The sequence below is a fragment of the Calonectris borealis genome, chromosome 28 (genome assembly GCF_964195595.1).
Source record: "Calonectris borealis chromosome 28, bCalBor7.hap1.2, whole genome shotgun sequence".
Lineage (NCBI taxonomy): Eukaryota > Metazoa > Chordata > Aves > Procellariiformes > Procellariidae > Calonectris > Calonectris borealis.
This window is the reverse complement of record NC_134339.1, coordinates 284,240-310,984: the sequence shown is the minus strand read 5'-3', so window position 1 is coordinate 310,984 and position 26,745 is coordinate 284,240. Positions and strand designations below refer to the sequence as shown.

At 58.7% G+C, this 26,745-nt stretch overlaps 1 protein-coding gene across 1 annotated transcript; it reads right to left on the bottom strand.

The window, feature by feature from the left end:
• Positions 1–84: 84 nt before the first annotated feature.
• LINGO3 (leucine rich repeat and Ig domain containing 3) lies at positions 85–25,912 on the bottom strand. The gene is made up of 3 exons (XM_075175854.1): positions 25,818–25,912; positions 14,843–14,946; positions 85–3,980 (listed from the first exon to the last, which is right to left on the bottom strand). Exon 3 carries the CDS (start codon positions 3,944–3,946, stop codon positions 2,129–2,131), a length of 1,818 nt encoding a protein of 605 aa, XP_075031955.1. The 5' UTR covers positions 3,947–3,980; positions 14,843–14,946; positions 25,818–25,912; the 3' UTR covers positions 85–2,128.
• Between the last annotated feature and the right edge of the window lie 833 nt (positions 25,913–26,745).

Here is a 26,745-nt window from a genome sequence, read left to right as displayed (position 1 = left end):
GGCTTTTCTTATTTGAGCCACATGGCGAAGGAAAGGGGGAAAAACCAAACAAGCCACAAAAGTCCCTTTTTTTTTTTTTTCTTTGCCCCCCTGCAAATACATTTCACATGCTCGTTACATATAAAACTGCCAGGTCTGCACTGCCCAAACCTGCCTTTGTTCCCGGCTGCAAGGGTCCGTGCCTGACCCCCTCCCCACCCCCTGCCCCCCCGCGGTAAAAAAAAAAAACAAAACAAAAACCCAGACACTGAACAAGGGCGCGCGGGTGACGCCGGTAGGACCCCCGGTACGAGACGGCATGCACGGCTCGGGGAGCGAGGGGGCACCGGGCATGCGAAGGGGCTGCGGGCAACGGCCGGACCCACAGCAGGGGAGGGCTGGGGAGAGATGGGCAGCACCCCCCATCCCCAGGCCGGGGGCCAGATCCTGGCAGTGACCAGCTGCAGCCCAGCGAGCACCTTGGGGAGGAGGGCTGGGTGCCGAGCCCGCCGGCTCCTTCACCCCTCTGAGGCTCAGCTGGGGGCCAGGGGGCACCCAACAGCCATGGGAGGGGGGCAGTGGGATGGAGTGCAGGGCATTACCCGAGCAGCCGCTCTCACTTGTGCCCCACGCAGTGAAGCTCACGGGGGGCCCACAGCCCCGACCCCTCAGGAGCTCCTGCCTCCAGCACAGCTCCGAAGGCCAGGGGATGCCTGGCAGGAGCCAGGCAGCTGCCTTCTCCCGCTCCCGAAGCCAGCGTGGCCAGCCTGACTGCCGCCAGCTGGAGAAGGGACATCCAGCTGGGGGGACGTGCCTGCAGGAATGGGGACCTGCAGCAACCCCTGGGGATGCACAGGGTGGGAGGAGGAGGAGAAGGAGGAAGCGATGGGCTCCCCGGCCTGTCTAAGTCCCATCCAGGCTCCTCCCTTCCAGCTGTGCCAGCTCTGCTCCTTCTCCCACCCAAAAACCTACGTCCCGAGCCAAAGCCAGTGCTGCCCTGGGAAAGGGGTGGGAAGGGAAGCTGGGGACCACCCCTGTGGCAGCACGGAGTGGAGCCCGGGGACACCGACCCGCGGTCCCCAGCACCGGAGGGTGCAGGATCCAGGTGGACGCGATGGAGGTGCGAGCCAGGAGCTTCTCCTTGTATTTGCTTTGCCTTCGGTTTCCAAGCTGCTTGTTCCAAGCCTTTCTCTCCTCTTCGTTCCTGGGCTGTACGGCCTCCCTGTGCAGGACGAGCCAGCTCCTGTTCTCCTGTTAGACTTCGGCTTTGCAAACCAAAGAAAATGGACCCAAAAATGCCTTTTGCACCCATACGAATCCCGACCACCCACCCCTTCACCCCGGCCACTGCCGCAGCGGCTTGGGGGGATGCAAAGATGGGGCCTGTCATCACTCTGGGGCAGCTCCTCCTGATTTTAATGACCTTTCTCCCTTTTTTTCTGGCTGACACCTCCTCAGAGCCCAGCCTTGGGTGGGTTATTATTGCTTGTGCAGGAGCATCCCCGGGCACCCGTGTTTGCAGATGCCACGTCTTAAGAGCCGATGGGAAGCTCTCAAGGCACGGCTGTGCCAGCTTTGCCAAGGGGCTGGGGGAGACCCCCGGCTTGCCACAACCTCCCCCAGCACCCCAGCCCTGCATCGCCTCGGAAGACTTTTCTCTTGGAAATTCATTTAAAAAAAAATAATCATTGAACCAAAAAAAAAAACCAGCAACAAGAAAAGAGAAGAACCATAAACAACCACCAGGAAAGTTTTCCAGAGAGTCTCTTAAAAAAAAAGGGAAAGAAGGGAAAAAAAGGAAGCAGTTGTTTTCCCAGGCCCAAACGCTGCTGATCTCTTGGCTAGAGAAATGCATAGTTGGTAGCAAAAATGTCGGCTACATTGGGAGCCCCTGGAGCCGGGACGGCCCCTGAGCCATTGTGCCCCGAGGGCTCACCGCGGGGCTGGGACAGCCGGGGTCATCGCTCCCTGACTCCAAGGTCCATGCGGTTCCGACCCTGCTGGCCCACGGCATGTCTCCAGCCACGTCCCAGCACAGTGAGGTCTTGCCGCCAGCCCTGGGACATCACCAGTGCTCCCACACCCCCCATGGCCCCGTCCTGCCGTGGCCGTGCCTGGCAGCAGACAATGGTTCTCCTCTGGGAGAGGCTCAGATCATCTTCATGTTGAACTTCCTGGCTCCTCCTTGGCCGGTGGTGGTGGTGGGACCGTCCACCTTGCGGAAGGAGTACTCCACTGAGAAGTTGTTCTTGTGCTGCCCCCGACCCCGGCTCCAGACGAAGAGGAGGAGGAAGCAGAAGAGCACCACGCCCAGGAAGGTGATGCAGCCCATGGCCGTGGAGACCAGGATGGTCTTGAGGTCCAACGTAAACTTCAAGAAGACTTGTGTGTCGTTGTGGGAGGTGTCGTTGAACTCGCTGAGGTACAAAGTTCGGTTCGCATAGTGGGAACCGTCGGCTGGCCGCCCCTTGACTGTCAGGGTAGCGAAGTAGGTGTCGTTGCCTCCCGCGTTGCTGGCGATGCAGATGTAGGTGCCGCTGTCCTGCACCTGGGCAAAGCGGATCTCCAGCGTGCCCCCGGGCAGCACCGTCGCCCGCCCCGTGCTGCGGGTGGTGATCATGCGGTGCTGGGGGGACACCCAGGCGATGGAGGGGTCCGGCTCCCCATCCGCCCGGCAGAGGAAGGACACGGACTGCCCTTCCCGGGCTGTCACGTGCTGCAGCTTCCGATCCCTTATCTTGGGCTTCTGGCAGGTGAAGTACTCGAAGAGCACGGAGTCCGGGAAGTCGCGCAGGGCGTTGCCCTGGATTTCGGGCGGCGAGGAGCACATGGGCTGCTGCCCGTCGAAGTTGAGCGTCTTCCGTCGCTGCAGGATCCAGAGCAGGCGGCAGTCGCAGGCCAGGGGGTTCCTGTCCACCCGCAGCGTCTCCAGCGTGTTGACGGAATGGAAGGTGCTCTCCTCCAGCGTGGAGAGAAAGTTGCTGGAGAGGTTGAGCAGCCGGATTTGTCTCAGGCCAGAGAAAGCCTGCGGCTCTACGGACACCAACAGAGCACCCACGATGTGGAGCTCCTGGAGCCGGATGAGGTCTTTAAAGGAGCCCTTCAGCACAGTGCTAATGGGGTTGTAGGACAGGTTCAGGTACCGGAGGTACACCAGGTTCCTCAAGGCAGCGGCGGGCACGGCTGTGATGTTCGTGTAGGTGATGGAGAGTGAGGTGAGGTTCAGGCCCTGGAAGCTGGTGGGGGAGACGTCTTCCAGCAGTGGCCAGTTGTCGATCTCCAGCTGCAGGAGGTTGTAGAGCTTCTTGAAGTTTTGGTCCTCCAGTGCGGAGATGCTGAGGTGCCGGAGCCGCAGCACCTCCAGGTTCTGGAGGTAGGAGAGCGACTCGGCTGAGATGGAGGTCAGATTGCACTTCTCGATGGTCAGCTGCTCCAGGCCAAGCAGCCCTGAGAAGGCCCGTTGGGAGATGTACACCAAGTCATTATCACCCACCTCCAGGCTCTTCAAGTTTCGCAGGTCCTGGAACATGTAGTCCAGCAGGATGACGAGTTTGTTCTCGCTGATGTCCAGGAGGGTGAGGTTGGTCAGCTTGGTGAAGACCCCCGGGGGGATGAGCTTGAGCTGGTTCCCCCGCAGCCGCAAGGTCTGCAGGTTGAACAGGTTGCTGAAGGCGCCCGGCTCCACATTGGAGATGATGTTCTCGCTGAAATCCAGCTCCTCCAGCAGCGGGTACGGGGAAAGGTCCCCCGGATTCAGGCAGCGGATGCGGTTCTTGTTGAGCTCCAGGATCTTGGTCTCGGTGGGGATGCCCTCGGGGATGGAGGTGAGCCGCTTACGGTGACACACCACCGACTTGATCTGCGGGGCGCACTCACAGCGGGCAGGGCAGGCTGCTGCCCGCGGGGTGCTCAGGAGGACCAGGTGGAGGACCAGGACCAGGAGCCAACATGTCATTGTGTAGAGCATGGTCTTATGGGCTCACTACCATTTTCCCATGCGCCTGGAAGGGAGAGAGATGCGGTGTTAGCGGTGAGCCCGGGCGAGTCTTACAAAGTCCTACCCAGCCCCAGATCACCCATCTGTGGGTTAAGACTGGAAAACGCTCCCCAAACCAAGGCCCATGGCCCTGATAAGGTCCCAGCCCGCCAAGGAAACACTCCGGACCCCTTTCTCAGCACCTAACGTGTGACCCAGTGACTGTGCCCTATGCAAACCGGGGCTAAACAAGCCTCACCGCCTGCACACACTGTTAGGAGAGCAGGGAAACTGAGGCAGGGGGAGATATTTGCAAGAGGAGACACTTGCAGACCCACATCTCAGCCTCTCACACCTGCTCCGTGCTGCTGATGGTGCACACACAGGTGTAGGAGACTGGCCGGAGGCACAAATCCTTCCCAGGCCCTGGGCTCAGTGAGGTCCTGCAGGACGGGGGACGCTTGGCGCTGCATGTAGGGACCAGTTCTCCCGTCCCTGTCCCCAGCATCGCCCTCTCGGAGCAGAGATTAGGGCAGCCGCAGGCACGATCTTTGTCGATGAGGGATTACACTGACTTTGCGCAGCGCGGTGCCCAGGCTGCCCTCCTTTCCAGGGATTAGCACTTCGCTGCCGCTTTCCCTTTTCCCTGCTTCCCCTTCCCCGCTCCCTGTCCCCTTCTGTGCCCCAAATCTGCCGGGCTGCCACCACACCTGGAAACACACCTCCCAGCGCCGGTGCAAACTCGTCAGCCGCCTTTGTGTAATGAAGCACTGTCATTAACCTAATTAAATGGCAGAGCAGCTCGGTTGAGGCGCTGCGGGGTGTTTCTGGGCCCAGTGAGGGAACACGGGCAATTTGGGGGGTACCGAGAGGAGAGCCAGCCCCTCCAGCCACCCCTGCGGAGGTGGAGCGAGCAGGGCAGGTCTCAGCCCTGCGCTGGGGGCGAAAGGCCCGTAGAGAAAATATCCCAAATGAGCCGACTGATGTGACCCGAAGCAGTTCAACATCTCCTGGGGCTGGGTCCTCACCCCTCGTCCCCAAAGCAGCGCGGGGGCGAGAGCCTGGGCAGAGCATCACCACCAGTGCCGCAGCAGCGTGCCCACCAAAGGAACGCGGGGGCACCGAGCTGGCATGCCTGCCTCCGCAGGGAGATGCTCACCATGTCCCAGCAGCCCCCTCCTCCTCCACCTCCTTGCCGCTGGGATTTATTTGCTTTGTGCCTTCCCCGGTGTCTCCTGGCTGCTGCACCTCATGGGCAGGAGGCAAGAGCATCCCTTTCCCCATCTGCTCTCCATCGACAGCATTTATCCACACTCCGGCTGCTCTCGCCGCGCCAGCCCTGCTTCTCACAGCGAAACCCGCCTGTCCATGGGACATCTCCGTTCGCACAGACTCGGACCCCTGCCTTTGCTGTTTTCCAAATTTTCAACGGCCCAGCACAGACCGATGGCTTGAAGGGGCAGAGAGGCACCAACCCCTCCAGCATGGGGGGCCACGTCCCATCACCCCCACAGCACTGGGGCAAACTGGCGTGCGGTACCTGAGGGGCAGCCAGGCTGGCTCCAGCCCTTCTGCCTTCGGGGAAGCCCAAGGCTCTGGGGAGCGCTGGACCTCACTTCAGGGGTCCCCCCCTGAAGCCCCCCGTGCATGCTCCCTTCTGTCCCTCTGGGCCTATTGGGGACCCCAAAAGCGGCCGTCGGAGCCTGGCAGGGTGCGGGGAGAAGGGACGGGAGGACGTGATGTCTGTGGCTGCTCAAGCCCATCGCAGCGTTGCCCATCTCAGTGCCACCACCTGTCCCCATTGCCCAAAAGCTTCTGAAAAGGCCGGACTTAAGGTGGCTGGTGATGGAGGTCATGGGGGTGATGGAGGGCGAAAGGAGGAGCTGCTGCTTGTCACCAGGAGAGATGGTGGGAGCTGCCGGGGCAAGCTTGCAGCGGGGAGAGGAGGAGCCATCACGTGCCTTCGCATCCCCCTTTGCTAAGGGGCACTGCGGAGGAGAGAGCACCCAGGGCCAGGAGGACGGTGGGGCAGGACATGTGGGTCCCTATCCCGGGGTGCTGAGCCATCCTCTGCATCCTGCCAAGCTGCCGCCCTTCGCCCAAACCTGCCGGCCCCTCTCCTCCCCAACGCCCCTCTCCTGCAGCATCCAGCCCTGGCTGCGCCCCATTGCTCCGTCCCGGCTGGCTCCGTCCCTCGCGTAGCATTCCCACCCCAGCCCCAGGGAGGCTCCACGGGACCGACCAGAAGGAACCTGAAGGTTTTGCCGTGCTCCCATTCCCCATCATCCCCTTCCCCGTCCTTCTTCATGCTCCCAGAGCGCGTGGCTCAGAGCAGCCCTGCCCCAGGGTCGGCACCGCCAGGACGCGCGATGGGGACCCCGGATCCCCCCCGGAGAGGTGACACTGATGGAGTGGGGACAGCAGGAGCTGGCCCATCCCAGCGCCTCTGTCCAGTGTCTCCTGCACCATCGTGGTTACAAAGGACACCAGAGGCCGGTGTCACCCTCCCTCCCGTCCCCGAGGGGCTGGCAGCACGTGGGAATGGCCTCAGGGGGCCAGCGGGGCTCCCGACCCTCTCTGTGCCCACATCATGGGGAATGATGCGATCTCCACGGATAATTTCCCGCCCTGATCCTATTATACAAGCTGAGCAATTCTCTGGCAATAAACAAATTGCTCGGTGCAATTTAAGAGCCGCAGGAGATTATCTTTTACAGACCTTTTTTTTTTTTGGTGTGTGTCTTAATTTTGCCACATTTCCCTTTTTCTTCCAACAAATCAAACCGAGAGGGAAGCATTATCATTTTTCACACAGCCGCAGGGAGGGGATTAGCCGCTGGGCGCAATGCAGCATCTTTGCCGGGGTCAGCAGACTGGGACCAGAGACCCCACTGCTGCCCCCACCAAGCGTCCCAGCCCCTTCCTCCCCCCTCACCAGCCATGCAGCCCCTCTCTCCACCCGTTGCACCCGACCCCCCCATGTCCAGTGACCGGGGGTCCCCAAATGCCACCCGGGCACCGTAGCGGGGACGCAGCTTGGCAGCCTCTGCCTTCAAGGAGGCTGCTCACAGCCCTACCAAGAGCCATTTTGCAATCGGCTCTGCCTGGCTGGCGGCCTCGGGAACCAGAGCTGGCTCTAGGTTGAGGGGGAGGGATGGCTTCGCGTGGTCCCTCCCGGTTCGCAAGGCTCCGCTCCTGCTCTGCCACGGGGCTGGATGGGAAGGATGCACCCAGGCACGACCTGCAAACCCACAGGAAAAAAACCCTCCCAATTTATTGTGACACTTATTTAGTGTCTCTACGCTAAATAAATATGCCCAGGCACCGCTGCCAGGCTAATGGTCTCCCATGCTTGGCTGTATCCTGTGCCCACCGTCACCTCCCCCACGGGGCAGGGGGGTATCCGGCCCCTCTCCCTCCCCAGCCCACGGCCGCTGTGCCGAGGCAGCCCGCGGGTGCGCCAGCTCTCCGCCGTGTTCATTATGAATGAGCCCAGCGTAACCGTACTCCGCTTTTGGTTACTACTTCGGCCACCTGCTCCTCTAAGTACGAACCCACCAGCGTTGTTTTACCCGGCAGCCGGGGAGCGGGAGCCGCAGCCCCAGGCTCTCCTCCCTGCTCCACAGCCGGAGCAGAGCATCGGCTGCCCCCGCTGCCCCACAGCCCCCACCCATGGGTGCCCCGGTGGAGCCGGGCACAGCCCCGACACCCTCAGCAAACCCCATGGTAGTGGGGGGGATTAATCGGTGCTGGAGGAACCCCCTCCCAGCAAACCCAGGCGGATAAGAGCTCTGGAGCAAGGAGCCGAGGTGGCCGAGGCCAGCTCTGCCCCTGTGGGTCCCTGCCGGCCCCAGGACACCCCACAGAAGCCGTCCCAGCTGCAGAGACCCCGTGTCCCCTGCAGTGACAACCGGGGCCCTGTGGTTCCCATCCAGCCCGGGCAGAGCCAAGCCGCCCCATTTATTAATAGCTCATTACTCCGATAGTGTGGCGTTCTCCAGGGCTCACCTGGTCCCGGGGGAGCGAGGCCAATTAAGACTCTAGCCGAAGGCCTAGATAAAGGCTCTTCTTTGCATTTAATTTCTTTTTAAAAATAACACGCCTGCTGCATGCAGGGCTGGGGAACGGAGCCAGGAAAGCCCGAGGCTGAGGGGCTGTGGCACGGCAGGGGGGAAGCCGAGCAGACCACCTTTGGTCACTTCTAGGGAGCAGCCTCCTCCTTCCCTCCCTCCCCCCCAGGACGTGTGGCCACCGAGCCCGTTCTGTCCCAGCCGCCGGCAGCATGGTGCTTCCCGGGAGGCAGAGGTCACAGCGTGCAGGAACCAGCTCTCGGATGCTCAGCTGCCGGCCGACCCTGCTTGCAGGTGGGTTTTCGCTCCCTCGCACCACCACTTCTTAGAGAAAAGGAGGTGGCAAGGTCTCTTCCACCCCCTTCGAACAGCTCCGGCTTCGGTGGCACATGCTCGGCACAGTCAGCTCCTTCAAGAGCAATTGCTCCTCAGCTGCCATTTCTCCCTTTTTCTGAATAAAGACCAGAAAATCAGCCCAGGTTGACGTTTCTAGGTTCCCCTGTTTTGACATCGCGCAAGTACAAATACTTCAGTCAAAGCGACGTCTTGTTTCATTCTTCCGCTGACTTGCAGGATGCAAAATGGTCCTGCTGAGACCTTCTCCTTCAAGGACCCCCCGCTGCCGCTCGAGGCCAAGCCCATGTTACCCCTCATTCACGGGGAGGCCCGGAGCACCCAGAGGAGGTGACGTGCTGGGGATACAGGATGCCGCTCCACCTTTCCAGGGGACCCCAGGGGAGGGTGAAGACCGCCAGGCAGAGAGGGAGCAAACGGGGCAGAAAGCGATGCTGGGACCCCCCATGCATTTCGGAAAGGCTCATCCTTAAAACACCGACGGGGGGATAATATCAGCACAGGTGACAGGGAGGTGGCAGTGTCAATGCGTCCCAAACTTGGCACGAGACAGGAGAGGGCTCCTACAAACACCAACGGCAGCCAAACACTGCTGGAAACACCCTGAGTGATGCCTGTTCACCTGAGAGCCGGCAGCCAGCCCTGTCCTGGCAGCGAGACGTCCCAGCTGCCTGCCCACGGCCGCCCTCGCTGCCTGGCTGCTCTCCCCAGCCTGCACCCAGCTCCGTGCCAGCAGCTCTGCAGAGAAGGCAGCGCCAACCACGGCTCTGCCGCACAGACGACGGCACCTCCGCGCTCACCGGGGGCCGTGCCAGCATCCCCGCAGACACCATCGCCTCGCACAGCCCCCATGCTGGGGCTCAGGCTGGATTTGGGAGGCGGACGGAGGGGCTGAGCATCCCCTGCCGAAGTGGAGGGATAATTTCCCTGGCGTTTACAGTTCGCCAGGATTGCTCAGGGGAGAGTGCCGGACTCTCCGTCAGCACGAGCTCCGTGCGCTCCCCGGTCCCAGGGTATCAACGAGACGCGATCTCAATTACCAGGAATGGGAATACGGCTGGATCAAGCAGGATCGATGGCTCGTCTGGGACTCAAACCACCTGGAGCTGCTGGCACGGGCTTGGAGCAGAGGATGGGCGCCCTGAACGCAGACGCCAATGACTCCCACAGGTGGGTGCCAGGCTGAGCCCTGGCCCCAGGCTCTACCCCCAGGCTGGGAGCCTTGGCCCAGGTCTCTGGGGAAGCCCAGAGCCAGAGCTGCCACAGGACAGAGCTCTTCAAGACCAGAAAACGAGCCCAGCTCCCCAGCCCCGTGCCAAAGCCCATCCAGACGTCGGCTCCTTCCTTCCTGCCAGAAAACCCCAATCACTCAATTATGCTGTGCAACAGCTAGCAAAAACAAAGATTCCTTTCATGCGGTTTTTGGTCTGTAAAGGGAGAAAAACAGGGTCCCTGGGAAGTCTGCTTTGTGCTCAGCTCTTGCTGGTGATGCTGCTGGCATCGACCTGCGGCACCCACGGGCTGATGTGGGTCCCTGGGGGACTTTTAGGCATTTTTCAGAGCTGACAGAGCAAACTTCCACGCCCCAACGTGAAGTCAGGGATTTGAACCGTGTTTTTCCAGCTGCCGCTGCGGGTGGTTTTGCTCACAGCAGCACATAGGGACATTTTCTGGGGGCACTGGAGTGAGGACCGAAGGTGACCTGTGCCGCTCGGCGTCTCCAGGGTTTCTCGTACCATCACCGTGACTCCTGCAGCTTTATTTTATCCATTTCCTCAAGTCTGCAAAACCAGTGGGTTTGTGGCCACATTGAGCTTCAAAAAGCCCCAGAAAAGACCAGGGGGCATGGGGAGGATGGAGGTGATGGGGGCATCCCCAGGACCTTCCAGGGGTGACACCAGCAGGTTTTTCCCTCTGATTAGGGCAGCAGAAACAACCCAGCTTATGCTGGCGAATGGAGGAGATTAAATCAGAGCTGAGGCATTAACAAAGAGGCAGAAAACTCAGAGAGTCAGAGGAGGCCAGTGATGTCCCCACGCCTCACTGTGACCAGGCTCTAGTGATCAGGCAATTAGCAAACCAAGCATGAGAATAATCCAGCTAAAACAGGGAAAGGAGGAGAGAGCTGGGGGTAGGAAGGAAGAAAATCAATCACCAGACCTAATGGAGAATTATCTAGCAGAGAGTTATTCCTAATCCCATCAGAGTCTGGCTGGGAAACAAATTCTCCCGGCTCTGCCACTCTCGGCACACTCCGGGCACATTTTTCTGGGTCAGTTCGTTTCCCAGCAAAGCCAAGCCAGGGCAGGCAGGAGGGCAGAGCTGGAGGAGCGGAGGGGGAACCGAGCGGCTAGGTGGGCAGCAGGGCAGCCCCGGCAGCAGGGGGGCACCCGGCAGGCTCTGTATGGTGGGTCCCCCCACACCGTGGTGGCTCATGCCTGCAGGACCTGGTGGCCAGGAGTCCCCGGGGCACCGGGCGGCTGCACCCAACAGCCATGGCAGTGCCCAGCAGCAGGGCTGGGACCCGTGGCCGCCGTGCTCCCGATAGTCACCCTTGTGTCCCTCTCGAGGCTGCTCAAACAGAAGCAGATTTTCCTGACGACTCGCAGAAATGGGGAGAGAAAGTGCGAAAGGAGAGATGTCTGTGCAAGGAGACAGGCTCCTCTCGGGTCACTGCAGAAAACGTCCCAAAGCCTGACTTAAAGGCACTGCTTGAAAAACATGAAAACCTTATATAGAAGGGAGTTATTTTGGTGACCGGCAGCTGCTGCATCTCATGCGTCTCCCCCTGCTCAACAGCCCCCGGTCTCGGGGCCAGCCAAGACGATGCTGGAGCAGCAAGACTGCACGAGCTTTCAAGCGGAGGCAGGATTTACCCTTTCTACCCAGCAAAAGCCATGACTGATGTCTTCATGGATCCATCTTCCCACCCTGTAACCCCATCCTGAGTCCTAGCCGAGTCCTCAACAGCCGCGACCACAGGACTCTCCACTTTCCTCCCACATGGAAACTCCCAGCCCTCGCAAATGCTGTGAAAACCCAGAAACGAGGATTCCCTAATGAGCTAAGATGCCAAGGAGACAACTCGAAAGAAGCCACCACTTATTTTTAGAGACAACCTTATGATTCTTGAGCACGTGGCCCAGGCAATACTGCGCAGGCAGCCACACATTGGCCGCAATCTGCTTTTCTTCTTGATAGACATCATGTCTGAATCTCTATCTCCACAAGATGCTCCCAGGAGAGAAGACATTTAGATACGACCACAACATACAACATTTCTAAAAGGTCACTGCGTGTACTAGGGAACGAGGTGCAGAAGCCACTCATCAGCAACAGGGCTATTGGGAGGTATTTAATATTCCACAAGCATCTTTATTTCTCTACCAAGGTGAATAACTCCTCTAAAAGGAGGGAAGGGGGAGTAGGACAAGTGGGTGTTATACTCTTACTGCGATCAGCTGCTGGCCGCATCCCTCGTGGTGTCCTTGTCCCTGAGCACCCACCCAGCTGGGAGAGGACCCAGCAACGAGCTCAGAGGCAGCTCAGGTCTAGGAGATTCCCCCTGTAAAACCACCTTCCTCCTCTCCCACCAAAGGGCAGGATACAGCCCAGGGGCTCTGGGCTTTGCAAAGCTCCCCCACCTGAACCAAAGCTCCCCATCTGAACCAAAGCTGCCCTAATCTGAACCAACCCGGGGCCCAAGGTTTGCCTCTGCTCAGGTTTCTTCCCAGCTGAACACCAGGACCGGGGATGGGGAACCTGAGCCCCCCGGGAAATGTCCTCCTGGCATCTGTCAGTTTTAAAGTCCACGCCATGACATTGCTGAGAGATTTACAAAACACAAGCCTGTAAGAGCACAGACGTGACGGTCAGGCACGCACATATCCTGGCTACAAGCAGAGCACCATGGAAAACAGGGTCACGCTTCTGGCAATGGCTCCTGCCCCCCCAGAGACACAAATAAAGATCATTAAATGGGAGAGGGGAATTTGCTCCTTCTCCTGCAGCTGCTTCCCCCTCCTGCCTCCTGGGGCGCACGGCCGCTTTACGAGCTCATCACTTACCTTCTGCACCAGGGCTGCCGAAACACAGCCTGGAGGCAACATCCCGGTAGCAAAACCTCGGCGGAGAAGAGCACTAAAGCCAGTGTGCCATGCTTGGCTGGAGCCACGTGGAAGGGGATGGAGGGAGCTCGCCAGGGCCAAGCGGGACGTCCGCGGCCAAGCCGGACGTCCCCAGGCAGAGCACAGGCTGCACTGGGACCTGTGGTGGGGACACGAGCTGTCCCCTCACGCTGGGAGCACCCATGTCCTGCAGGACACATCACCCCAAAGGGGTTCCCAAGCAGCAGGGAGAACGTGCCACCTCGTCACATGAAGGGGCCTGCACCTTCGCTCCTCTAACCCAGGCAGCTCCGTAATAAATGAAGTACAAGAGCAGGATGATTAATAATCATAACAGAAAAGCATACGCTGTAATTAGCCACCTTTCAGAAAGCTGATTGATGACGCTGCTTGGGGGTGTGAGGAGCGCTGGGGTTGGCACACACGCAGCCACCCCCCCGGCCCCAGCCCCGCTCCAGCCAGCAGCGCCCAAGCACAGCCTCTCCCCGTGCCGCCGGCCGAGGACTTTGCAGCAGCCCGAGTGCCAGCTGCTTCCCGCAGGCTTTGCCCAGCAAACGACCTCATTTGTCCACCTGGTCCAGCGCACCAGCCCTCGTTAGATTAGGTCAGTCATTAAGCTCAGCATCTCGGTGATGCTGGCCCCAGCCCCTTGGGCGGCTGGCACATAAATCACACCTCCAGCTGCTAGTGCTGGACCTTTGATGGCAAATTCTAGTCTTAATCCCTTACCTGAACCACGATGGCACCCACCGTGGTGCCAGGCGTTGCACAAAATGAAGTCAAGGCAGTCCCAGACACCTCTCCAAGGCTCACGGATAAAATGACAGCCGTTTCCAGACTTGACCCTCAGAAAAGACCCTGTTCCTGAGGGCTCGGCCCCATGGGGTGCCTTCACCCATGGTGCGGGGTGCAGGGGTCCCTGGTATGCCAGTGAGCCTGGCTTCCCTCTGGAGAGGGAGCCTGGAGCTCTGGGGCAGGCACCGCACCTCGGGAGGGCGACGCATTGTTCGGGAGGTTTTAATTCGACCAGACAGCTGGGCTCATGGGCAGGATGAACAGACTGACAGACAGATGTCTGCTCCGAGGACAGGGCGGGAGAGGCAGCCATGGGTGGAAAACAACCCAGTCCCAGCAGGACTGCTCAGCTTTCTGCAGGAAAACAAGCTTGTAGCTCTGCGAGCAAACTTCTGGGGGTACAGAGGGGTGAGAGGTACAGGTATGGAGCCCCTGATCTCTGGAAACCCTGCTTGGAGCGGGAATACCAGGCAAGAGGAGTGCAGAGCAATAGCCTTCCCTCCTCTTTTCAGCTCTGCTCAGCATCAATCCTGGGCTGAATGCATTTTTTAAGACCTGTCTACAGCTGCTGCATTGGAAATTTTATTGCCATCCCAATTATGATCATGGGAGCAGCGAGCAAAGAAAGCAAAATGCCATTACAGGGTGAAATAACACTTGACATTGCAATCTAGACCCGGTTCTGCCAGGTGGGAGGGAGGCCAAACCACCCCGCTGTAATAAGCCCCTGAGAAGGGACAGAGACAGGGGACTCGTCTCAGCCCTGCCTGAGCCCTGTGGAGAGCAGATCCCCCCCAGCCTCGCTGCTCAGATTTTGGGCCTTGGGGGGGTCCAGCTGTGCCACCCCCATATCTCCTCCAGGCTGGAGATTGCAGGAAGTGGTGACATTTGAAGCGAGACGTGCTGGCGTTGGTCCCCAGATCTACAGTTTCGGGGCATCAGCTGTGGCTGTGGGACCAGCAGAACATCTCCTTTCCCATACGCAGCCCCGACGAGGCTCTCGAAAGTCAGAAGTCTCCATGGCAGGAGGGGAAGGGGACAGCAGGGCCGTATCACTTAACTCCCTGTCCAGCGTCTTGACAGCAGAGCAAGGGCAAAGCCTCCAGAGCCCCTCTCCCAGGACGGAGCTGCTGGACTCCCAAATCCCCGTCCGAACCCCGAACCGCTGCTCTGCAAGGCGATGCTGCACACGCATCCCGGTGCGGCCAAGGCTGAGGTCCCCGCTGCTGTCTGCCAGCAACCTCAGAGCGAGTACCAGAGCTTAACACCCCTGAGCTTCGCATCACATCCCCATTTGAGTTGCTTTTTGTTTATTTTTGGGGTTGCGGCAACAGGCAGGAGATTTCTCAACCAGTACTGAGCACTCCACGCTGCAAAAGGAGGGTGGGGATGAGGAGGGAGCTAATGCCACCAAGCAGGGATGGCCACAAGCTAAAAATGAGCTGGATTTCAAGCGTCCCAGTGCACAAACCCCATCAGGTACAAGGGCAGTGATGATGCTGACCCCTCCCTCACCCTGCTCGAGCCCGGGCAGCGCTCACCGTTCTGCAGGTCCGGGGCCGCACCAACATCTGGGTCTGCTGTGGCATCCGAGACCAGTGACGTTTACATGGCAAAGTGTTCGGCACAGCCAGCCTCGGCTCCTCTAGACAAAACAGCACAAGGAGAAGACTGTAAATCACTTTTCCACAGTATCCAGCACAGAAATCCCAAATAAATGCCCCCGAAAGCCCAAGGACATGACACACAGACACCTCCCAGAGAGGAGAAGCATCCTTAGCCTTGCTCCAGCCTGTGTGACCTAATCATTGCAGCTTGCCTAGTTATATATATACACAAAATTATATAGCACTTTATACCCTGAAGGATCCTCTTACAAACAGGAGAGCCCAGCATCACTGCAGCCAGCTCTGGAGTGGAGCAAGGGGAGATGCAGCAACACTCCCCGGCAATCATGAGTGGAATTTCAGGAGGAGATGGCACCCACATAGTGGGTGCCCACAGCCAGCTCTCCAGGAGTCTGCTCATTTGGGGAGATTCGACCCAAACTTGGAAGCTGAAGTGCCGGACCCCCCGTCCTGCATCCCTCCCCATGGGTACTTAGCGGGGTCGGAGGACACGCTCCCCACCCCGACGGCCGGTGCAGGAGATACAGGACACCAACCTGCAAGCAAATGATTTGCTACGGTTTTGCTAAAGCATTGTGAGTTCTCTGGACCAAGTTTAATTTGCCTGTAACAAAAAAAGAGGGAATTTAAATAGCTCCTTTTTGGAGGGAAATCCAGCTCCTCTTGGTTAACAGACCACAAACAGTCCCAGACTTGGGTCCTGCTCAGCTGCACCTGCGCAGAGATGCTGCTGTTACAGCTCGGCAGCTGCTCTGACCTCTGCTCGAGACCCCGCTCAGGCCCCGACTCATCTCTGCCCCCTGCTCCTGCCCGGCCGAGCTGCCCAGGGCTGCCCAAGGGCAGAACCAGCAGCCGGGGAGGTTAATTCCTGCCGAGAGAGGCTTGGGAAGCCTTAGCCGAAGGAGCTTTCCGTTGCAGAGATTTGCTGGAGAACGGCGGAGAAACGCGGGGCTGGCTCTGCAGCAGCAGCCAGACCCAGTGGAACACGGCTCACATCCCTTAGTACTGGGAGGGGACATCCCCGGTGACACTGGGGAGCCAAGAGCTGAGCCCAGGAGGGTGGGGGGCCCCTGCCCAGGCAGGGTCGTCCCCTGCACCCTCCCTGCGTGCTCCTGTGAGCCCCGGAGCCATCCGGGTGCTGCTTGTGGGTGGGCAAAACGTCACTTTTGGGGTCCCTGGAGAACTGACAGCGCACAGCATTCCAGAAAAGCTAAAATTCCTCCAGGAAAACACCACTACCCCAAAGGAAAAGATAGAGGGATTCCCCTAAAACCCGCCGTCTCAGGCTCAGCTGTGCAGGCACCAGGCCAGCCCTTCACCCCATCCTCGCCCCGCTCCCGTTTTGCAGTCAATGGCAGGGATGCACACACACAATTCAATTTGTGCTTTGTGCAGGACCCCGGCAGGGATGCACGCCAATAAAGAAGGCGCTAAAAATCCCCCCCATTAGCAACCGCAGCAAGGAAATCTCCTGCCATGGATGTGCCGGGGTTTGCTGGTGGAGCCAGGGGATGCACCAGCCTCTCTGGGCTGGCCCAAGGCCGGGGCAGCATGGCAGGGCTCGGACAACAGGGACATGGAGTGCTCTGGGGCTGGCAGCGGGACGGGAAAAGCCCAGCACAGATCCCAGGCATGATCGCATCTCCTCAGCCGGGGAACGTCCCCATGCGGAACCCTGCAGCACGGGTGGCTGATGCACGCACGTCCGTGGAAATGACTCAGTAAATTCAAGAGAAAAGCCGATACTTAAAATAAAGGCAAGAGCAACCCAAACCAAGCCCTGCTATGGTGAAACGACCCAGAAACACCTCAGCCTGCTCTCAGCACCTGCGGGGGGAAGTTTGGGGCACCACCAGCAACTATGATGTGGTGCAATTCAGCAAGGATTTTGCCTAGAGAGTCAATCCAGTGTACGTGCTTCGAGGGATTACAGCCTCCACGGTGTCAATGCACAAATATCTGTTTCAGCTACACGCTGCTGGCAGCTGCAGACCAGGCGGGGCTTCTCTAACACCCAAGCGATGTGATAATTGGGAGGGAAGTGGATTTGTTCTGCTCTGAAGTGATGTGTGCGGGATCTCGCACGCTCCAGCACCTCTGAGCGTTTCAGCAGGGGCGGAGGAGGTGCCGCAGGCGATGCTCGGAGGTATCGCCATCCGAAAGTTAAGTACAACTGCCACGGAGCAGCTCAGCTTGCTGCTCTTGAAGGCCAGGCTCTGGCTACCCAGGATGGATAAAGCAAAATTTAAGACAAATTCCAGCAAGCTGGACATGCCCGTATATTTATTGCGAACCTGCTGAAACCAAATTGCAGTAAAACAAAATCTGCTCAACTCCTTGCACTTACCGGCCCCTCTCCTGCTCTCCCTGCGGGCAGTGAAGTACGGAGTGGCTTTGCCTCTGGACCTGCCTGCGCTGTGTGAACGCGGCATTTAAGCTTGCTTTAGAGCCTGCCTGGGCTTGGCTCATCAAAGCCCCGCACGTGTTAGGTGAGCCCGTCATTCCCAGCCCTCTGAACGATTAGGATCTCAGCTGATGGTCTTGGCATTTGTTTTTGGCAGCTCCTGCGTCACTTAGCAACCTCCGTGTCAGGTTCCTTCAGGTTTTTTGTCTGCAAATACATTTTAATCCCTGTGAAATGGGACCCACCAGCACACGGGTGAAGTGGCCTAAAACCTCCTCCGGTCCCACATGCCGGTGGCACAACTCCCTGGCCCTCGGTGTGTTCGTACCATCAGAGCGCTTGCCACCGTCTAGCCCCCGTGCCTTGTATTTTAAGGCACATATACTTCAAACTTGTATTTTAACTCTTTTCTAGAGCCAGGGGATAAGTCTGCTCTTCCTGGGTACTGCACAGGACCTGCCTCTCCATCGAGGAGGCCCTGGTGCAAGTTCTGCACACGGGAGCCTCTTGAAGAAGAAATTTTGCAGCAAAGGCAAAGGCCAAACGGGACCCAGGGGTCCTGTGAAATCAGTAGAGACACTCGTACCTCCAGAGGACTGGACCAGGATGCCCCGAGACAAACTCTTCTAGTACAGGAGCATCCCTTGGGATGCGCATACCAACTCTCCCAGCCGGAGCCTGCAGACATGCATGGCAGCGAATCTGTGGCTCATCCCAGCCCACAAGAGACCTGCAGCTCTCCCAAACCCACAAGAGACCTGGACCCCAGGAGCCCCTCAACACCCCCACGCTGCCGCTCGCGGCCACAGGACACCCGATGGTGCCCGGCCAAGGCAGCCTCGCGCCGTCCCAGCATCCAGGAGAGCGCAGCCTGGAGCAGTAAGCCAGAGACTTTTGCTCATTAGTGTAATTAACATCAAACTTCCGAGGTGGCCAGGCTGACCTTTAGTTATGGAAATATGAACAACAAAAACCGACATGTTATTGTGGAGGGGGTGTCACAGGCCGTTCATTTGAAACCCTCAGTGAAATCCTCTCTCTTAGTGACGTGAGCCCCCAAATAACATCTTTCTGCAAAAGTAAATGGGAAAATTCAGAAAACCATCAGGGAAGGAGGAAAAATTCAGCTCCACTCATCCACAGCAGCAGCCCAGCAAGGACACGGCGTCTACCGGCTTCTGGGAGTGCACAACCAGAAAGAACCCCAGGAAGAGAAATGGAAAGACAGGGCAGAGCTGTTAAAAAATGAAAGAGAGGAAAAAAAAGACCTGTTTCTTATGAGTCTTGGGAAAGTGGGAAGTCACTGAGATGGAGACAGCCGAGCCGGACCCCGGCGGCACTGTTGGAGCCCAGCCCAGCATCGAGCGGTCCCGGCACCGGGGACGGCTCTGCCCGTGTCCCGGTGTGAACCGTAACTCACAGGCCAGCAACAGCCACGACCCAGAGAGAACTTCAGGGCAAATTCATGGGGAATTAAAAAAAAAAAACCTGGCAGCCGTGACAGGAGCGTGTCCGATGATGGATGAGACCGATACATGAGATCACAACCCCATTTGCCACAACAAACAACTTGGGCCTGAATTTCCAGAGGTTGCCAGATGTTGGTGCGAGGCTGAGCAAGGCAGCGATGCCAAACCCCAGTGATGGCAGGACCGTGTGCTGCGCTGGGCGCTCCCCCAGTCCCGGGACACTTCCTAGGCTGGAAATTGCTTTGCTGCAAGGATATCCTCATCCTGGTGCTTGATGCAAAAAAGTGATCCTGAAGGCAAGAAGAGAAACCGCTCCCTGAACTCATGATGGAAAGTGTCCAGCCTCCAAAATACCTCCTGGAGCGATACGCCGCTGGGGCATGGGGCATGGCCGGGAGGCATGTCCGGCATCACTAGGTGTGTTTCCCCAGGAGCGGACCGAAGGCTCCAGCTCCACATCAGCCCTGGGCATGAGGACTAATAAAGGCAAGGATTATTTTTCCATTCTGCTTATGGAAAAAGGTCACAATTTATGTCACTTCATCTTTGGTTTGCAATTGCAGGGTCCTGCTCGTTTTCCATCCCAAATTAGCGTTCAATTACGGGGGCCCTGCTCCACCCCTCCTTGCTGCTGTGATGGAAAGGAGAAGCGACAGAGGTCCTGGCCATGCGACCTCCCCTGGGTCTCCAGCGAGGAGACACCCCGTAGAAAGCTGACCTGAGTGCAGCCTTTTTCCTCTGGCAGCACGAAGGGAACCAGATGGACTTTCCTTCAAATGAGATTTAAATGGAAAAATACAAAATAGCTCATTCTGGCAATATTGAAGGGTTGGTGCCCAGCTGTCCCGAGCATGGGGAAGGTCAGACCAGGTGACGCTCTGGAAAAAGAGGCCAGAAGCACTGGCTCCGAAATGGCAGCCAGGGCACAGCTCTGGGCACAGAGCACGATCCCTCTTGCTCCCCCCGAGGGGAAACAAAACCACTCGCCTCATTTGAGGTATTATAGTATCCATAAACCAGAGTCACTGCAGAGACTCGGCTGATGGAGTTTGGATGGGACGCTCGGCCAGAGCCGCTTCAGTTATCCTGCTCTGCAAACCTCTGCCGCTTACTGACCCGCAAGAGCATCACGAGGACCGTGCTGATGAGGCCTTTCGAAGATGGAAAGCGCCTTCCCAAGGGTCCTACTCAGGCCAGCCGTGGTCAATCCCCACCAGCGGCACGCTGCTGTTCCTCTGACTTTGGTTATTTTCCAGCCGACCCGGCTGCCCCATGGCTCCGTTTTACAGCCAAAGCTCCTTGTGTCGCAGGGCCAGGCGAGCCGGTCCCGCAGTGTGCAGCCCATCAATCCCCCTCTAAATTATTTCAGCCTTCAAATGCACCTTCTCATCCGCCCGGACTGAAACAGCATCCAAATCAAGCAGGATGTGCTCTGAAACCAACGGGGGCTTTGCCACCTCCACGGTGGTGGGTTCCTCAGCCTCAGGCAGGAGCAGGACCGTCCCCACCACCCAGGCTCACCCCAGGTCCCACACAACCTTCTCGAGTCTGATGGGAGCATCGGGGTCCTGTGACGTGACAGGGGCAGCGCTTGGGCTCAAACAACAACAATAGTTGTTTCAAACGTTTCTTCTATTCTCTTCCTATTAAATATTTTCCCTCCTCCTTTCCAAGAACCTCCTTTATTTCTCCCCGTCTTCCTCTAGCAACGGTATCTGGGAGAAACAATGAATTTTTAATAGGAGGGGGCAGTAGGAAGAGGGAGATCCTAAGGCAAAGAGGTAAAACATTGATCTATTAAATAACCCCCATCATCACAAAACCACATTTTAGGGAGAGGGAACCATGCGAAGGACCATGCAGCATCGGGCAGAGACCGATGGGTGCGAAGATCAGCTCATGCCCAGGGTCGCAGTCCCCGCTTTTCTCCTCATCTGGTGGTAGGATGGATTGTGTGCAGGATGCTGCGCACGAGCACGTTGCAGAGAGGGTGAATCTTGCTCGGAGGGGCTTCCCGGCCATGCCACATGCACTTGGCTATGGCCAAGGTGGTTCTGGGCATGCAAGACCCCAACCAGGCCATTGCACAGGCAAGGGGAACCCTCCAGCTCTCCTGACCTGCAGCACTGTGGCTTGTCCCTCTGCAGCATCTCAAAGCCGAGCTGTTCCCATCGCCTGGTCCCTGCATTCCCCCCCCCGCCAAATCCTCCCCAGGCTCTGCAGGGATGGGGCTCACCCTCACGGGGCTGAGGATGCCCAGCTCACCTCCCGCGGCGCCTGGCCCTGCCTCCCGTCACATGGCTGAACTTAAATATAGTCCCCAGTTCTCTTTTCTTGTAGACACAATCGGTGCTCCGGGTGAAAGTCCTTTCCCATGAACTCACTGTTGCTTAATAAAGCACAAGCCCTCAGAGACCTTGATGCTGGGATCAGTCATTTTAATTCTCAGTGACACTTGTTCCTCTCCACTTCGGCCGCTGCTATTTTGGCTGGCACATGGGGAGCCGAACAAGAAGCCCCAGCACTCCAGGTCTGAGCCGTTAAGAGCAGGGACGCAGCTTTAAAAAACAAACCTAGATGATGGATGGGGATGCAAACTGCAGCGAAGCTCATGGTGGCATGAAAAATTCAGGGGGAGGAAGGCAGGAAAGCAAGGAAAGAACTGGGCTGAGTCAGACGGCGCGGGAAGGAGCAGGGCACGTGCCGGCGCTGCGGTCGGCTTCGTTGTTGGGACGAGACAGACGCTGGCTCTGCTCCCCAGCCTGGTACCTGGGATCCCGCACATTGGGTGCCCGTGTGGATGCCAAGGCACCGCAGCAGCCCAGACCCATCATGGTTAGCTTTTTTTTTTTTAAAACTCATCCACAGGGAAGCCGTTTCTCGCAGTTTGTCCAAATTATCCACCCAAGTCTATTTGACCGCGCTGGGGTGAGTTTGCTCCTGTCCACAGTTTGCCCATTTTCCATGAAGAAGAGGGAAGGGCAGCCCCTGCTCGGGGTTGGGGAGGGCTCTGCTCTCTGATGACAAGTGCCATTTCCTCGCTGCCACCCACACCAGCCCTGGCCCCACGTCCTGCCCAGCTTCAGCCACCACCTCTGACACCCTGTGGGCCTGGGGCACCCCCGCGTCAGCATGGGGGTCCCTGAAGCATCACGACTTAAAGCAAAGGGATCAAAAGAAGGAGAAACCAGCACGTGTCATTGCTGACGGCTGCCCAGTGCCCGCTGCCAACGACCGAGCGATGCTGCGGTCCAGCCCCCCCTTGCTCCCATATCCCCGGAGCCAACCCTCCTGGAAGCGTTTGCTTCATATTTCAAGGCAAACCCCACATAAACTTCAGAAATAGCCTCCCAGAAAAGTCAACTGATAACACCCGAAGCCCCATTAATTTCCCTACTGTGGCTGGCAAGCCGGAGCGGCTCTCGGCATCTTTTCCAAACGCTCTCGCGGGTTTTATTGCTTTCCTTCATCTCCTCTCAAATCTCTGCTTTGAACATTTCTGCCCTCACCTGTTCGTTTTGAGGTTTTTCCAGGATTCACAAAACGGCCCTTGGGGCTCCAGCGGCACCTTCTGCCCCCGCGCTGCAGCCCCTGCCCGGGGACGGGAGAGATGCTGCGTGATGGCCCCTCCGCCCCTCTCAGACAATTCAATCATCGCTTTGCAGCTGCAGACACAGACAGGCAGCAGGATTTTGTCTGTCTGAGAGAGCACATGAACCTACAAAGCCAGGCCTCCAGACTACGCCCATTTACAGAGAGGGAAACTGAGGCACGGGATGCATGTTTTATAGCCACCTGGTGATTCAGCATGGCAGGGGACAAGCTCAAGGGCGGCCTCACTCGGCCCCCAGGTCCCTTAGCTCTGGGATGTGGGATTTGGTGCTCGGGAAGATGCTGCTGGCGACGGGTGTCCCACACCGGTGGTGTGGGAATTACCGCTGCCCACGCAAAACGCATCCATCCACGTGCTTTACATTCCCGAAGTTATTTCCAGGGGTACGGCAACAGCTCGCTCCTGTCCCGGGGACGTGAACACAGCAGCGACGTGACTCGCATCTGCTGGAGCAGCTCAGCTCCTCTGCGACCACCCGCTCCTTCTGCCTTATGGCAGCTCCGGTTCCCTGCACCGCTGAGCAGCAAGGGGCCACCCGCTCCCCAGCGGGACGCTCAGGGGCGAAACAGTGGCGAGCCGACAACCAGAAGTTGAAAAAATAAATTCCAACATCAATTTAAAGCCTTTAAATGCTGAGCGCAAATACGGCCGGGCGCTCTTGTCTGTCCCGTACCATCGGGCTTCAAATTCAATTTTTAATTCGGGCCCGTGCTGTTGCTCGGAGGGAAAGCGCAGTGATTAGGTTGGGCCTTGGAGCTAGGGATGCGTTATCTTGTGATGCAGGATTAACACAGCTAATAAAAGCAGACATTCCTGAGCTCAAAACACTAAAAAAAAAAAAAAAAAAAAAAAAAAGGAAAAGAGCCCCTGGCCCTGCTATCTTCAGCAAGGAATCAGTACAAGCGCTGAGCCTGGCAGCAGCGGGAGGTGGTGCAGGATCTGGCTGTGCCTGGGAGATGCCCCGGCTCTGCCCCCACAGCGAGTCCCTTGCTCAGCCCGGCGCAGCTGTCTCCCGCCCCGGGCACCGATGCCAAGGGGCAGCTCAGAAGGGCAGCCCAAGAGGGGCAAAAGGCAAGCCAGCCCCCGTTTCTCTGGTCCTCCCTCCGCCCAACAGAACAGGAGAAAAGCAAAATCTGCTGATTTTTAAGCCAAAAAACCCAACTGCTCATGAAGCTGCTTTGCCTCCTGCTTCCCCGCACCGGTGGGAACATGTTTGCTCCCTGCTCTCGGGGTGCTTCTCTGGCTGTTTTGCAGGCTGGGCATTGCCGTGTCCGAGAGCATCTTCCCCCGAGCTCAGTTCAGCTGAGGACCGGAGGCTTTGGGAAAGGCTGCAGACATCCAAGTGGGATTTTTGCAACCTCTGAAAACCATGAGAAACGTTGAGTGGGGGGATCAGAAGCCACCTGTCCCAGCTGCTCCAGCCAAAACTCACCCAGCACTGCCAGTCCTCCAGCAGCGAGAGGCAGCAACTCTGCTCCCTGCCCTCCACCTTAACGAGCACCACAGAAACGCTGATGATAAATACATTAGCTCAAATTAAACCAGATCAATCACAGGCTGTCAAACTGGCAGCTCCCCAACACATCTTGAATTATTCTCCCGTTTAAAGGACGTGCACCATGTTTCTTGCCATGTCCCGGGGTGCGGGCAGCAGGTACCTTACCCCTAGTCTCCATCCTGCAGCGTAAGGGATGATGAAGCAGAGGTGAAGGGCAGAGCTTTGGGGTGCAGAGCCCCAAGCCACCCTCTTTACCAAGGGGTTATGATGGGGTTCATTGCCTGCATTTCTGCATTTTTAAGGCCAGCAATAGAATCTGACGCCGGCTTTAAAGACACACACAAATATATCGCACCGAGCAGCTGTTTGGCTTGCTTGGAGCTGCCCAGCAGCTCCGCTTTTTCAGGTTGGGTTTTTTTTTTTTTTGTAATTCCTTGTGATTAGATTGAGAGAGATGTTTGTAGGAACTTTCCCTCTCTGGATACGGCTTTTCTCGTGGTGTTTCCCCAGCAGCGGACCTGGGTAAACCAGTGCCCACCGGGGTGGTCTGCTCTAGGCAGGACAGCCTCCTGCCCGCAGGCAGCACATCCCCAGCCAAGGCGAGAGCGGGCAGCACCATGCTGGCAGCCAAGACCAAGCCACGAAACTAAGCAGCAAGTGGGAGCTCTTTGGAAGGCCCAGGCTGGTCCTCACCAGGCCATCGAGTGTCCCCAGGGACACCGTCCCCAGGGTCCAACCTCTCCGGCTGGCGCAGCGGGATGCTCTTCGCTCCGAAGGGCTCGCGCCCTGGGTGCTGCCAGGTTGCGGATCCAGGCACCGATCCGCTCTCCATCTATTTTGCAGGTGCTCTGCCTGCTTCTGCTATCCTCCCTCCTCCTGTTTGCTCTTTTCTCGTTCCCAAAACCTCATCTCAGGGTAAGGCTGGGCATGAATCTAAAGAGCAGCTGCTCTTCTGCAATCGCTCCCTTGTGTGAACGCAGTGGGAACTAGAGCACCTTTTGTCAGGTTTTAGCTCGATCCGCTTTGCGAGTGGATTAAGAAACTGGCACAAAAGTACTCTGGATCTGGAGTAGGAAGAGGCAGGCTGCTATTCCAGAACGGCGACAAGAGCCGCGTATGCTGCGATTGCTGCCTGCTCCATTTCCCTGAGAAACACAACCCCGATAACATTTGCATTTAAACCAACCCTGGGATTTTTGACAGGAGAATCCACCTAGCCCTAAAATCAAGGATGCTGAGAGAAGGTGGCAGGCAGGGCTCTGGGGTGGTGAGGAGCAAGAACCTGCAGGACTGGGGGGAAAACAGGAGCGATACGAGATGGGGGAAGACCCTTCCTGACGCCTGGCGATGTTCAGTCCTGCTCAGGTCTGCCAGGGAAAGGCTCCGCGGGGCTGCGAGCAGCGGCCCCAGTCCTGACGGTGGGGAGACTGCAGGTACCAGACCCCCCCGGAGCACCGGGGCCGAGGGCAGAGCGGAGGCGAGCGGTGGAGGATGGAGCCGGGCAGGTTCAGGCAGGACCCCCCCGGTGCAGCTCTCCGCCTGCTTGAGGCCATTCAAATCCCCGGTGCCAATCCGGCACGGGGGGCAACAGCCCTGCCCGCCACTGCCCTCTCCGCCGGGGCTGAGCCCCCCCTCTCCCCGGGCCGGGGGCTGCGGAGGGGCCTTGCAGCCCCTGGCGGTGGGCACCGACCGGGCAGACCCCGGGGAGCCGGTTTCGGGGTGTCGGGGGGCAGGTAGAGGAAGGTGGCCCCAGGGGCTGCGGGGGCTCCACAGCCGCCCCCCCCCCCCCACGTGTACGCCCCGCCGGGCTCTGCCTCCCCCAGCCCGGCTGGGTCCGATCTGGCCCGCTCCGGCACGGCACGACCCGGCGGCGCTTCCCCCCCACTCCGGGACCCCGCACTCACCGCTCAGCTCCGGCTCCCGGGCTGCCCATGGCGCGGCGGCGGCGCGGGCAGAGCCGCAGCCCCGGGGGCGGCGCGGCGGCAGCTCCGGCCGGACCCCGGCCCGGCCCCGGCGCGTCCCCGGGGGCGGTGCCTCTCCCCGCCGCGCCTGGGCGTGCGGCGGCGGCGGAGCGGGCGTGGGAGCCGCCCCCCGCCCGGCCGGGAGCTGGGGGGAGGGACGGGGACAGGGTCGATGCGCGGCCCCGGGCGGGGAAATGGGCAGAAGGGTACGGGGGTCCCCTCGCCGCTTTGCCGTGCCCAAAGGGGAGGGGTCCCCCGTCGGACAGCCTGGGTTCCCCCAGCCCCCGACCCCATGCCAGGGTACCCCCACACCAGCCTGCCTGGGCTCCCCCAGCCCCACGCCAGCCTGCTTGCATCCCCCCCACCCCCTGTCACCCTGCCTGCCCTCGGACAGGGTCCAGGTGCTCACCTCACTGTGAGCTCCCCTCTCTGCATGGCTTACCCCATGGAGGTGGTTATGGACCAACCATTTCCCCCCTATCCAACAGGGAAACTGGGACAAACAGGGCACAAACAGCACCCTAACACCAGGAACAAGCGCAGCCCCCAACCCAACTCCTGTGATCGTGCCCCCACAGTGGGCTCTGTTGTCCCCTGCAGCAGTGCCAAGCTCACGGGCAGCCACAGCAGGGCCGGGAAGATGCCAAGCTCACAGGGCAATAACATGGTGCACCCCACCAGCACCCACATCCCACGTGGAGACAGTGCTCACCGTTAGCCATTCCTCCTTGGAGCTGTCGTCTTGCCCCTCTCCTCTCCTGCTAAAGACTCCCACAAATGCAGATGACTTGGATAATTAGGCTTTGAGGATGAGCGAGACCAATTCCCTCGTTAGGGCTGAATTCCTTCCAGGGCAGAATTGTTGCTCTTC